The sequence below is a fragment of the Pongo abelii genome, chromosome 1 (genome assembly GCF_028885655.2).
Source record: "Pongo abelii isolate AG06213 chromosome 1, NHGRI_mPonAbe1-v2.0_pri, whole genome shotgun sequence".
NCBI classification, from domain to species: domain Eukaryota; kingdom Metazoa; phylum Chordata; class Mammalia; order Primates; family Hominidae; genus Pongo; species Pongo abelii.
In genome coordinates this window covers 92,943,850-92,957,641 of record NC_071985.2, presented here as the reverse complement: position 1 = coordinate 92,957,641, position 13,792 = coordinate 92,943,850, and the positions used below count along the sequence as shown (strand labels likewise).

General features: G+C 40.0%; 1 protein-coding gene across 1 annotated transcript in view; it reads right to left on the bottom strand.

The window, feature by feature from the left end:
* FCRL5 (Fc receptor like 5) overlaps positions 1 to 9,594 on the bottom strand; it is a 54,615-nt gene extending 45,021 nt beyond the window's left edge. Inside the window, exon 1 of the mRNA XM_054548634.2 lies at positions 9,549 to 9,594. Within this exon, the coding sequence (XP_054404609.1) occupies positions 9,549 to 9,594 (46 nt within the window). The remainder of the gene's footprint in view (positions 1 to 9,548) is intronic.
* Positions 9,595 to 13,792: the final 4,198 nt, after the last annotated feature.

Here is a 13,792-nt window from a genome sequence, read left to right as displayed (position 1 = left end):
TAAATTGCAATTATTCATTCTTTGAAAGTTAGAAAGATTTATCTTTGAAACTATCTTATACTGATAGATTTCTTAAATAGGATTGTTCCTTGGAAACTGTTTAAAATTCTACTGTGATAATTTATCTGTTTAAATTTTCTTTTTTTTTATACTTTAAGTTTTAGGGTACATGTGCACAACATGCATGTTAGTTACATATGTATACATGTGCCATGTTGGTGTGCTGCACCCATTAACTCATCATTTAACATTACGTATATCTCCAAATGCTATCCTTCCCTCCTCCCCCCACCCAACAACAGGCCCCAGTGTGTGATGTTCCCCTTCCTGTGTCCATGTGTTCTCATTGTTCAATTCCCACCTATGAGTGAGAACATGCGGTGTTTGGATTTTTGTCCTTGCGATAGTTTGCTGAGAATGATGGTTTCCAGCTTCATCCACGTCCCTACAAAGGACATGAACTCATCATTTTTTATGGCTGCATAGTATTCCATGGTGTATATGTGCCACATTTTCTTAATCCAGTCTATCATTGTTGGACATTTGGGTTGGTTCCAAGTCTTTGCTATTGTGAATAGTGCCGCAGTAAACATACGTGTGCATGTGTCTTTATAGCAGCATGATTTATAATCCTTTGGGTATATATCCAGTAATGGGATTGCTGGGTCAAATGGTATTTCTAGTTCTAGATCCCTGAGGAATCGCCACACTGACTTCCACAATGGTTGGTCTGATTTAATACTTTATTATTTTAGCTGAATTAGACTTGTTTGATATTGATGTCATGATTCTTCTTCTTATTTGTTTGCATGGCTGTACGCTTTTGTCACCATTTTATCATGTCTCAGGCTACTTTGTTTCAGAATTATTTCTTGCATATAATATATGCTTGGGTTTTGTTTTTAGATTATAAATCTATTTTTTTGATAAAATTATCATATTTCCACATTCATAAGACAAAGGTGGTTGGTCTTAACTCTGTTATCTAATTCATGTTATCAAACTTTTTCTTTTAAATGTTTTATTTTCTTTCAATCCTTTGTATTTTTAAAGAGGGTAAAGCAGTGCTCATGTTTTGAAGGAAATATAGTTTGTTCCTAGTTACCCAGTGGTTAACCTTGTAACTGTAATATTCTTATAGCTATCTTTCTTGATTTGACAATATCTACTTATTTCCTATGAAAAAAGAAAGGAATTGACCTGCTATTACTTTGTCCCATATGTTTTCTTATCCTCCACCTCCTGATTTTATTATTAATAGTATAATTTCTATATTCTCAGGGTTTATAACATTTACACTGTGTTCTATAACCATAATTCTCATAATTGCCTGATTTTAGTGTTATATTTAATTGAATTCAATACTCATCATAGGTTTTAAGTCATGTTTTGTCTTAAAGTGCCACAGTCATGGAGTTCTTGCATGTTAGAAAGTATGTCTTTGCTTTATTCCTGAAATATATCTGGATTTAAAATTCTTGGGTTAATCTTTCTTCTCTTGAGGGTCTTTAAACATTAGACTATTGTCTTCTAGTTTTGAACGCAGCTATGAGTTTGAAGACAGCTTTTTCCCCTCCTCCACATAACTTGTCTTTTTTCTGGTTGTCCACCAAATTCTTCAATTTTTTTTTTTTTGAGATGCAGTCTCTTTTTGTCACCCAGGCTGGAGTTCAGTGGCACCATCTCAGCTCACTGCAACCACTACCTCCCAGGTTCAAGTGATTTTCCTGCCTCAGCCTGCCGAGTAGCTGGGATTGCAGGCATGTGCCACCACACTCAGCTAATTTTGTATTTTTAGTAGAGACGGGGATTCGCCATGTTGGCCAGGCTGGTTTTGAGCTCACGACTTTAGGTGATCTATCCACCTTGGCCTCCCAAAGTCCACCAAATTATTTTTTAAAAAATCTCTGAAGTATAGTAACTTTATCCAAATATGTCATGTTGTTAGTTCTGTATCAGTTTTCTGGATGCTTTCTTCTATTATATCTTTAAATATTTTTCATTTGCATTTATTCTGTTGGCTTCAGAATACCACTTATGGGAATACTGGATATCTTTTATCTGTCACTCATATCAATTATTTCCTCTGTCATAATTTAAACCTTTGTTCTTTCCTATTTTTGTTTAGTTTTATCAAATCCGTCTTTCATTACTATATTTTCAGCAATTTTTATTCATTTTTGGTTTTCTGATTCTAATATGGCTGATTTTCCTCTTCTGTTTTTTGAGCTTTATTAATTTATCCTCAATATTCTTCTGTTTCTGCTACATTTTTTCAAGCCCAAAGTGTCATTATATGAAAAAGAGACTTTATTTTTAAAATTTCTCTGATGTCATGGAGAAGAGGTTGTCTGATTTTTTCCGGGTGGCTGGGTGGCATTGTGCTTCTTCTGCCTATACTCTTTTACTGCCTATGCTTTTCCATTCTGTCTACATGCCTGAATCCTATGCTAGTGACAGTCTGATTATGGCTTATCTCTCAACAAGGGCCACACTTTCCCAGCTCTCTGTTGACTGAAGGGCAGCTTGTGGGACAAGCTGGGGTGTGAGCTGAGGCAGCAGACAGCTCAGACCTAGGTATTTTGCTTCAGAACATTTCCTCGCCATCTCTGCCATGTTTTCTTTCTTGAAAATCAAGAGGTGGTCCACCTGGCTTAGCATGACATGCTGTAGTTCACAGATTTTTTCCGTGTGGTGATTTAGCATGTGCTTCTCTTCAGTGAATAATGTTCACACCTGCAGAGCCAGTACTGTGTACCATCTCTCCTCACGTCTGCAAAGTGCCTCATTCTGACCGGATGTCCCTGCTTTTTTGAGTGTTCTGTGGGACTTGAGGATGCTCCTACAGTCTCCATACTCCCAACACCTTGTCTTCTGAGTATGGATTTACTGGTTTGGAGCTTCAGGACTTTGCCCCTTACTGTTGGAAAACTTGGAGCTTTTCATGTAGATGTGTGTTGGAGCCTGCGTTTCCTGCCACCTCATTTCTTCCCTTGGTTTGGTTTGAATTTCAATTTCACTGTGATTAGAAGCTGCTCTCCAGAGTTTGTAAGTTGAGGATTGTGGGTTTTCAAAAGTTTCACTGAAGATGGAGTTTCTTTTTTTTTGTTTTTTGTTTTTTGGTCATTTGTCATTGGTTTCAGTAAGTAAAATGTGGTAGATATGCCTTTTTCTCAACTGAAGGAGATCCTTACCCTTATCTCAATAATAGTTGCCATATATTGGATGATTACTGTAACACAGCATCACACCAGATACTTTGTAAATATTACCTTATTTAACCTTTGAATCAACAGGGAAAAAACACAGAAAATATTATTTCAGGCAGGTATTTTTATCCTCATTTTATAGATGAGAAAAACTGAAGTTCAAAGAAATTGCATACTTTACTTTCAAGCACCTTGTAAGCCAAAAGACACAATTAGTGGTAGACAGCTGTCTGAGCATGAGCCTAAAAAATTCAATAAAGAGATTCAACAGTCACAGGTATCTGAACAGGAATCTAGATGCAAGATCTTCCTACAGCCAGCTGTAGCAGCAGCAGGGGCCATGGTTTAATGGTTACCTCTCAAGAGCAATTATTAGGAGCCTATTTTGGTGACAGGAAATGGAAACTTAGAGTTCTGAAGCTTATAAATAAACACTGTACTATTTACAACACAGAAAGATAAAAACTAAAGGTTCTTGGAGGGCGTATTTAAACAGGCAGTGTGGAATTAAACACAGTAATCTCGTGATCACTGAGTGGGCTTGGAGTAGCTCTCGGGCTCTGTCAGTCAGTTTGGAGAGTGGGCAGAGCCTCTCAGGAGCTCCTGGAGGGATGAGCAGAATTTTGTATGCTGACAAGCAGGATGCTGTGGCCACAAAGTGTACTATGGTAAAGGGGGAGAGAGAGTTGATACAGATGAAGAGAAAGTGTTGGCAGTGAAAACAAATCTGGGCAAAACGAAGCTTTAATTTCTTAAATGTTAATATTGGATTCTCCTGAGGGAAAATCTTATAGGCAATGTTCTGTCATGAAGGAGAGATGAAAGAGCACGGGCACTGTTACCAGAGAAACTCAGGGCTCTGCCACTCACCAGCTAGGTGACCCTGAGCAAATTATTAAACTTGAGCTTAAGTGTCTTCGTCCTAAAAATGGGGACCACAATGCCCACCTCACTAGGCTGCTGTGAAAAATCACAGGAGATAACTCAATATATTTAAAACTTTTGTCTGCATGACACCAAAATCTCTTGCTTTTTCAAAGTTCTATTCACTTTCTGCACTTCAGCCTTTCTACTAGTTGTCTTTACTTGTGGTAATGCATGCTTATTAAAAATTCCTGGGTGACTGCCTATATATTTAACAGCTCTATTGATGTACAATATTTAATGATAGTATTCACTCGTTTTATCACCATCATCTAATTTTAGAACATTTTCACTACCTCAGAAAGAAACCTGGCATCCATTTGCAGTCACTCTCAATTCCCACCAACAACCCAGGCAACTAACTGATTACCATTTGACTTTCTTTCTCTATAGAGTTGCCTATTTTGAACAGAGAAATGAATTCATATAATTTATTCCCTTTTGTATCTGGCTTCTTTCACTGAGTATAATGTTTCTGAGGCTCATCCATATAATAGCATACATCACTACTTTGTGAATTTGTATTTTGCAGTTTAAATCTTCTAGAGCAGTATAATAAGGTTTAGAAAGAATCTATTGGAGGGCAGGCACAGTGGTTCATGCCTGTAATCCCAGCACTTTGGGAGGTATAGTCAGGAGGATCGTTTGAGCCCAGGAATTTGAGATGAGCCTGGGCGATATAGTGAGACCCTGTCTCTACAAAAGATACAAAAAGTAGCCAGGCATGGTGGTGCCTGCCTGTAGTCCCAGCTAATTGGGAGGCTGAGGCAGAAGGATTGCTTGAGCCTGGGAGGTTGAGGCTGCAGGGAGCTGAGATTGTACCACTGAACTCCAGCCTGAGCAACAGAGGGAAATCCTATCTCATAAAGGGGAAGAAGACAAAAGAATCTACTGGAATATTTCACAATTTTCTGAGTGTACTACCTATACCAACCTGAGCGTGATAAATAAGGGCAACAGCTAGCGATGAGGAAAGAAAATGTCTCGATGTCCACCATAAGCAGCTGCTCAGACTTCTTGGGCATGCCACTCATGCTTTTGGGTTACATTGCATTCTTGCTGCTAATTTTGCAACTACATTCAAAAGGAACATTTGGTCAGATTAAATTGGCCCCTTGACTTTGTCCCTGAATGCTGGCCATCCTCTTTTTGTGTGCTGTGGCTTTGCTTACTTGAATAGGGTTCTAGGAACAAAAGCTCTGCAGCCTTCAAACTCTTTGCTAGTTCTCCAATATGTGCCCATTCCCACACCTAAATCAACCCATGGATACTTCCTGTTATTTGGTTTGTATTGACTTTTTTCTTCCTTATTAATAGCTACCTGCTTATATTTAGGAAAAAGAATAATTGAAACAGGGATGCATCATTAGGTTTGTTAAGCAAATCTCCTCCCATCTTAGGATACATACTGGGCCTGCCAAGGTCACTCTCATCTAAAATCTCTGCACAAAGACTCTTCTCTTCTTTGTGGCTCTTCTCCCACTCAGCCATCTCAATACAGCATTGGCCTTATTTACTCAGATGCTGATCCTTGGCAATGGAGAAAGCTTGTTATATGGAAAGAACATAGGTTTTGGGCTGGGCATGTTGGCCCATGCCTGTAATCCTAGCACTTTGGGAGGTTGAGGTGGGTGGATTGCTTGAGCTCAGGAGTTCAAGATCAGCCTGGGCAATATGGCAAAACCCCATCCCTACAAAAAGTAAAAAAATAAAAAATTAGCCAGGTGTGGTGGCGTGTGCCTCTAGTTCCAGCTACTTGGGAGGCTGAGCTGGGAGGATCTCTTGAGCTCAGGAAGTGGAAGTTGCAGTGAGCCGAGATTGTGCCACTGCACTCCAGCCTGGGTGACAGAGTGAGACCCCATCTCAAAAATAAATACATAAATAATAAATACGAGCATAGGTTTTGGAATTGGACAGACGTGAAACTGAATCTTAGCTCTGTCACTGTCTGGGTGACTGTGGGAAAATTTTTGCAAGGTTCTGATCCCAGTTTTTTCATTTATAAAGCAGGTATTGGTTATACTTGCCTTCTAGTTGTTGTCAGGATTAAATGAGATGTTTGTAAAGTATATATTACAAGCACATAGCAGAAGCTGCATAAATAGCAGTTATAAAGTGTATCAGCCTACCACCTTGAACTCTTGCCTTAGTTCTTCTTTCCATTCACACAATTACTATTTCATCAAGGCTGTTCTTAGTCCAGGGCTTTCAGGCTCAGTAGCCTCCTAAGCCCAGCACAGTCATGGTCAGAAATTCCAATGACAGGTTGAAATAGTTACAAATAATTTATTAAAAGAGCGTAAGAACTTGTTTGGGGCCTGTTTAATTCTAGAAGATCAGTTCCCTATTGGAGAGCCATCCTACCAGCCTCTTGTGACTTGATGAAAATATCCAACCACAGCTGGCTTCCTTGGATATGTCCGGTGTGGTCACACAGGGCCCAGCACTCAGAAGGGCCCTGAGCTTGGGTTAATGCTTTGTTGTTGCCATCTTGAAACTTGTAATAGTTCTATCTTTGAACTTGTGTTTGGTACATGAAGTCTAATTGGATAAGAGTCTGTGCATGAGCTGAGGAGATTCTTGCAATATGCATGTCCACATTTGCAATATCACATGATCACAGAATTTCTAGTGCACCCATAACGAGTGGGACTTCAGTGAGATGCAAAGCAAGTACAAGGTAAGTGTATGACATCAATGACCGACAACCCTAAGAAGACATCACTTTCCATTTGATCCAGATCTTGCTTCTCATATAGAAAGAAGGCAGTGGTGTTTCTAAGAAACAAACAGCCAAGGAACTCCATCTATTGTATCTTTCTTATGTTACGTCCTTATATTAGCTAATCACTTTCACTGAAAATAACAGAAGGAAAGGGAAAGATAGGGCAACCTGGAGTTGTTTTACCTTTCACTCCTTCCATTCTCATCAATAAACCAAAGGTAGAAAGTGTTGTTAGAACGTGCACATATCAAGAAATAAAAAGAATTGTGTATTTTTTTGAATTTTGTAGCATTTCCACTGTTCTGATAAGAACAAAATGCCTGTGTGTATAAGCTACGAAGTATGCATTGTCTAATTTTAATAATCCTGCATACTAATTAAATGCTTTTATAGTGCAAAATATAAAGATGAACAGCAAAAATTCACACTGATAATTTAAAATGTCATTTTTTTCTTCTTTTAGAATGACATTAAATAGCAAATAAAAAGCATCATGACAAGTTAAGGGAGAGACCATGGAATAAAGGAAAAAGTGCCTTTAATGGCACCTTTTTTGTTGCTTTTTGAACTAAGGGCCTTGCATTTTCTTTTTGCACTGAGCCCCACAAATCATGTAGCCAGTTTTGCATGTAACTCTGTTCTCTTTTCTGCAGTCCCTGGGTAACTGCCAGGGGAGGACTTTGGCTTTTTTAAGAGATAATAGAATAGATGTGTTCTCAGAGAAGGAAGGCCCTATGCAGATGAACTTCCTTCCTTTTGTAATGAAAACCCTCATTATTAAACCAGAAAATAGAAGCCAACTGGTTTGAGGCTTTCCCCTTGTCCCCCCAGCTTATGTAAATATTTGAGGTGTTATTTTTCCATGGCTCTGGGAAGTCCGATGACCCAACACACTTTTGCATAAACATAAATGATATATTTATCTTGAGGTTCCTCTTTCTGCAAGTCTAGAACTAACATTTGGGTGGGGGCTGTGGATTTTTTTTTTTTTTTTTTTTTTTTTTTGAGATGGAGTCTGGCTCTGTCGCCCAGTCTGGAGTGCAGTGGCACAATCTGGGCTCACTGCAAGCTCTGCCTCCCGGGTTCAAGCCATTCTCCTGCCCCAGCCTCCTGAGTAGCTGGGACTACAGGCACCTGCCACCATGCCCGGCTAATTTTTTGTATTTTTAGTAGAGATGGGGTTTCACCATGTTAGCCAGAATGGTCTCCATCTCCTGACCTCGTGATCCGCCCACCTTGGCCTCCCAAAGTGCTGAGATTATAAGCATGAGCCACCGCGCCTGGCCTGGGTGGGGGCAGTTTTTAAATTTTATCTCAAGTTCATGTCGGCTTTGGAGATTTCATTAAACGTGACAAGCGAGAATTTGGGATGGAGCTGATGTGCACTGAAGGCTGATGGTGTGCACACGGGAATCATAGAGTATATGGCACTGGTCGCAGAGATTACATAGGTAAACTTTCTACCTTGACTCGAGAATAAAGGCAAGAAATTGTCAAAGGCAATTTTTTGTTTTTAGTTAAGACGCAAAGTGATATTCTGGGAGAAAGAAAGCCAATATGAATCTCAAAGTTTGTAAAAATTGTTTTGGGAACAGATTTGGAAAATTAAATCACGGGGCATAAAATGCAACATTAATAGAAAAAGAATGAAACTGCAATATGACCAAGGAACTTTTAGATTATGCTGCAGTCTCTCTCCACTTACGGCACATCATTCCCCTGGTTGTCCAAGCCAAATTCCTGGGAGTCAGCCTAGACTTTCTCCTTCACCTCCAATCAATCACTACTTTTACTGTTTCCTACAAAACAAGTTTTGCACCCCTCTGCTCTAGCACATCTGTGGCTCTGGCCCTCTTTTTCTAACCTAGGTGATAGTCACAGCAACCAACCACCCTTCCTGCCACCAGCCAGTCTCTCCTACCTTAAAGTGATTTTTTACACAACCACCAGGAGAATCTATCTGAAGCACAAACTTGGATATGTTGCTTGATTAAGCACTTCAGTGGCTTTCAGTTGTTACAAGATGAAGCTCCTGATTATGGCACCAAGGCCTGCTAGGGTCTCACCCTCTCTGGATTGACATGATTTTCCAGTAAAGAGAATTTTATTCTGCAAATATACGAAATTGCTTGTAATTTCTTGAACACATGTTATTGTCTTATGCCTCTGCACATTTTCTATCAGTCTAAAGTCATTTTCTTCATTTCCCAGCACATCCTCTCTGTGTCTAATTTTCCACCTCCATCTCCTTTTGCTCTTCTTTCTGTTCCCTCTTGCCTTCTCAAACTTCCTCCTCTTCCTGAGAGGTACCATTTATTAAATGCTTACTATGCAATTATGCTGTGCTTAAGATTTCACACATTTAAGTGAGCCGAGATCACACCACTGCACTCCAATCTAGGCGACAGAGCGAGACTCTGTCTCAAAAAAAAAAAAAAAAAAAGATTTCACGCATTTAATCCTCACGATAAGTTTATAGGTTCAAGTTTATTATATTTTACTGTTATTCCCATTATTTAAGTATTAAAAATGGGTTAGAGAGTTTGAGTGACTTAACTAAGCCTACTAATTCTTACCTGAATTTGAACTCAGCTTTTCATGATTCCACATGTCACTGTCTTAATGTCTGTGTGCTATATCCTCCAGTAAAATTTCCCTGAACATTTCCCTTTGCTGAGTATGGCAGTTACTTTCCAGGATGATAAGCAGATCTGTATCCTCTGCTTCTTGGGCCATAGCTAGACTATTTTCCCACCTCTTGAGATAGGCAAGGAACTGTGATTGAATTCTGGCAGATGAAATGTGGGAAGGATGAATCCATGCCACTTTCAGGAATGGCCTCTAGAGTCCCCTGGATCATCTGCCACACACTCCCTCTTTTTGCAGAGAATTTGGAAGCCCTGAAGATGGTGGTACCATGAGATGTAAGGAGCCTAGGATCCTGAATGACCATGTGGAGCAGCAGAGCCTTGCCCTTCACCCTGGGAGCAAGTGATGGGATGCTTTGTTTTAGAGAGCTCCTAAGATTTCTAGGATCATCAGTTAAAACTGCTAGTGTTATCTTCCCTAACACATAGACTTAGTGCCTATTAGTTCTAATGTTACTTTCGTATTATATGGAAGTTATGTCTTTATGCATCTATCTCTTCCAGTACTTTACTGGGGAAATTTCACAAAGAGAGACACTTTTCCCCCTAACCTGTATGTTGGTCAAGAGAGACACATTTTTCTGATCAAAGATTGTGTTTGGTATACCAAGTGTTCAATAAATGTTTGTTGACCTAGAAACATATCAGTAGTAAATACCAATACTAATAATTAACATGTATTGGATGCTTATATGAGAAAGGCACAGGCACTTACACTCATTGCTTTATATAATCTTCATAATTCACAAATGTTACTTAAGTGCTTACCATATATTGGTTTCTGTAGGATGCAGTGGGTATACATTAGTGAACAAGACAGATAAAAGTTCCTGTCTTCATAAAGCGTAAATAATAGGTGAAACGATCAGATAAAGAAGTGAGAAAAAAATTAGAATATTAGGTGGTGAAAAGTGCATTGGAGAAACATGAAGTAGAGCAGGATGAAGGAGGCTGATAAGGGTTGGGGCATGTTGCTATTCTAAACATGTGGCAACAGAAGACCTCCTAAAAAAGACAGCATTTGAGCAGGCACTGAAGGTTATGAGGTTGCAGACAGTGGCTGCCAGGGGAAGAGTGTTACAGCCAGAGAGAATGGCAAGTTCAAAAGCTTGGAAGAAGAAATGTGCTCACAGCAGCTGTACAAGGTAGGTGTTATCTTCATTTTGCACAGAAGGAAATAAAACCCCGAAAATGTAAGTAACTTGTCTAAGGGCTTATACTAATAAGTGGGACATTATGGACTTGAACTAAATTCTCTTGAATTTAAAAATCTATATTCTGTTTTGATACACTCCCTCTGTCTGCAGTTTTTAGTAATTACACTAAAATAATACACACACACACACACACACACACACACACCATTCTAAAAGAAACATGGTAGTAGATACTGAAGAGTAACTGTTTAATTGCAATTTAAGCTCTTTCTAGAGTGACTTCTTGTGACTTCTTGTTCAATAGGAAGTAGAAGGGTAAAGCAAGGGTCTTTGCATATAGCCTCTTTTCCACTAAACAGACCACCTACAAGACTCAGAAGTGAGCTTGAATCTACTGAAGTCATAACTGTGTGGCTCTTCTGGAAGCTGGATGATGCAAGTGGATATTTTGCTTCTTCTGAGCTATGGCCTTTGGTCAGTCTAATCTTGTAGTACCAAGTGGCAGTTATGCAGCTTTTTGACTTGAAAACTTTTGCAGTAGCAGCAGAGGCCCCATGGATCTTGAGTCAGCTGTGGTGACAGTGGCTGCCCTCTTGTTAGGCCAATTTGGCAGTTTGCTTCTGGAAGTTGTTCCTAGAGGCTCAGCCTAGGGCCTTACTCTCTAGTCTTTCCACTAATACCCTAAACAAATTCCTTTCTTCATAAATTAGTTAGGGTGAACTCTGTTGTCTGCCACTGAACCCTGACTGGTACAGCAACTGGCACAAAAATGGGGTGAATATGATTCTCTTCTATGATTCCAAGCAGGCTTCCAGTTTACTTTCATTTGTATGCATATGGCCTGCTCACCTATTTTGTTCCCATGACCCAAAGCTCTTTTCTTTTTTTTTTTTTTTTTGAGAAGAAGTCTTGCTCTGTCACCCAGGCTGGAGTGCAGTGGCGCGATCTTGGCTCACTGCAAGCTCCGCCTCCCAGGTTCACGCCATTCTCCTGCCTCAGCCTCCCCAGTAGCTGGGACTACAGGCGCCCGCCACCACACCCGGCTAATTTTTTCTATTTTTTAATAGAGACGGGGTTTCACCGTGTTAGCCAGGACGGTCGTGATCTCCTGACCTTGTGATCCGCCCGCCTCAGCCTCCCAAAGTGCTGGGATTACAGGCGTCAGCCACTGCTCCTGGCCCCAAAGTTCTTTTCAGTCATAGTATTGTCATTACCATTTTCTCATTATTGTAGCCATGCCTTCTTTTGTCTCTGCTACTCTGAGACTCCATCGTAATCAGGGAGCCTACTTGTGAGGCAATGTCTTCACCTTTGTCCTTGACCTATTTCTATTATACTTTTCAAAGGTGCTGGTACTTTTATCACTAATGTATTTTTCAATGCTCTGTGGAAATACCCTTTTAAGAGATATAGGGTACATGTGAATGGAACATGCGTGATATATCCACCACAACAATCCCATCTCTATAAATCTTTGAATTCTTCCCCTATGTTATACCAAGGACTTGTTATTATCTCAACTTTATTTTTCCAAGGCCGTTGTTGCCTACAGATTTTGATCTACCAAGAGAAAAATTAATTAGAATCACTCCCAGCTGCTTGATCTAGTCCATTGAGTAGAGAGTCTCTTCCAAGTGTATCTGTATCAATTCATTTAGCCTCAAACAATTATATTCCTCTATCTGTGCCTACTATTCTTAGCAAAATATACAGATTTCTGCTGTTAAAATTAATAATTAAAGAAATTCTATTAAATCTAATTCTTCGTTTTTGGGGATTTATGGTGCAATTGGGTGTCTGCAACATGTTGGGATAGTAAATTAAATTGATGCTTCTATTCTTTTAAGGAAGAAGCCCAACATTTGATAGGCCTCTGGATCTTGGAAGCAACAGATGTCACATTTGGTTGCCTATTCTGACTCAATAACTGGATAACTCACAAACTTATCATCCTTGAATGGGCCCCTGAGCAAGCAAGGGGTCTTTAGCTTCTCTAAGCTACAGGGCAAGCAGCACTGACCTTGGCTTTTAGGATCCAGTATATCCAAAGAGCCCAAAACTGTCTTGGCTGGTCAGGACTTTGTGTAAAGGCTATAGCAAGGCTCTACAGGAGAATCACAGTTGAGAACCATAAAATTTTGGAGCAAAACTATGTTCTCTTCAAGTAACTTTTCTTTTTCACTGAACACTTGAACATGGCCCACCAGAGACCTGAGCTGTTCCCCGTGAACTGGAAGCTGTCTGATCCACAAAGCAAAAATTCATAGTATATTGAGGATTATTCCATCATTAAGTAGAAGTGATTTGCAGGAGGTCTCACTCCAGAATGGTCTGAAAGCAATGGTAAGTTGAATAAACAATGAATAGCTCATATTCTGTTGCTCTTTTACCTCTCTCTTTCAACCAGCAACTATGACCTGGTGGTGAGTTCCCTATGACCAACTGACAGAGGAGGAAAAAACAGTCTATCCTGGTTTAAATACGCCCTCACATCAGCTGAGGGTGACAATTGCAGCACCTCAACCACATTCGGGAATCCCTGGAGGATTGTGACAAAGATGGGTATTCCCAGTGGTCCACTTTGCCTGGAAGATGAGATGTCCAGAGGTGAGGCTTTACTCTGATTCATGAGCAGTGGCTAGTGTTTGGAGCTGTATGGTCAGGAATTTGGAAAGAATAAAACTGCAAGATTAGGGAAGAATCATATTGTTGGACCTCTTCTAATGGATACAGAGTATGAGAATATTTGTGTCTTATGAGAATACTCACCCAAGGCCTTACTGAGGAAGATCTCAGTAATCAGGAGGCTGTGATCACCTGCTGTAGCTGAACGTCAGGCAGCCTCTTTCTCTAGTTACTCCAGCGATTGCTCAAAGGGCTCATTAATGAAGTGGCCTTGGTGGAAGGTGCAGAGTTTATGGAAGGATTCAGTAACATAAGCACGTACTCACCCAGGCCACTCTGACCACTGCTAAGTGCCCAATTGACATACATAGAGGCCAAACCTAAGCCTCTGATGGAGAGTCAGATCCTCAGGGGCCTGTGTATTCTGTGGTTGTGGATTATTTGCATTGGATCCTTTCCATCATGGAGAGGGCAATGATTTTCCTTACTGAAATATTTGATTCA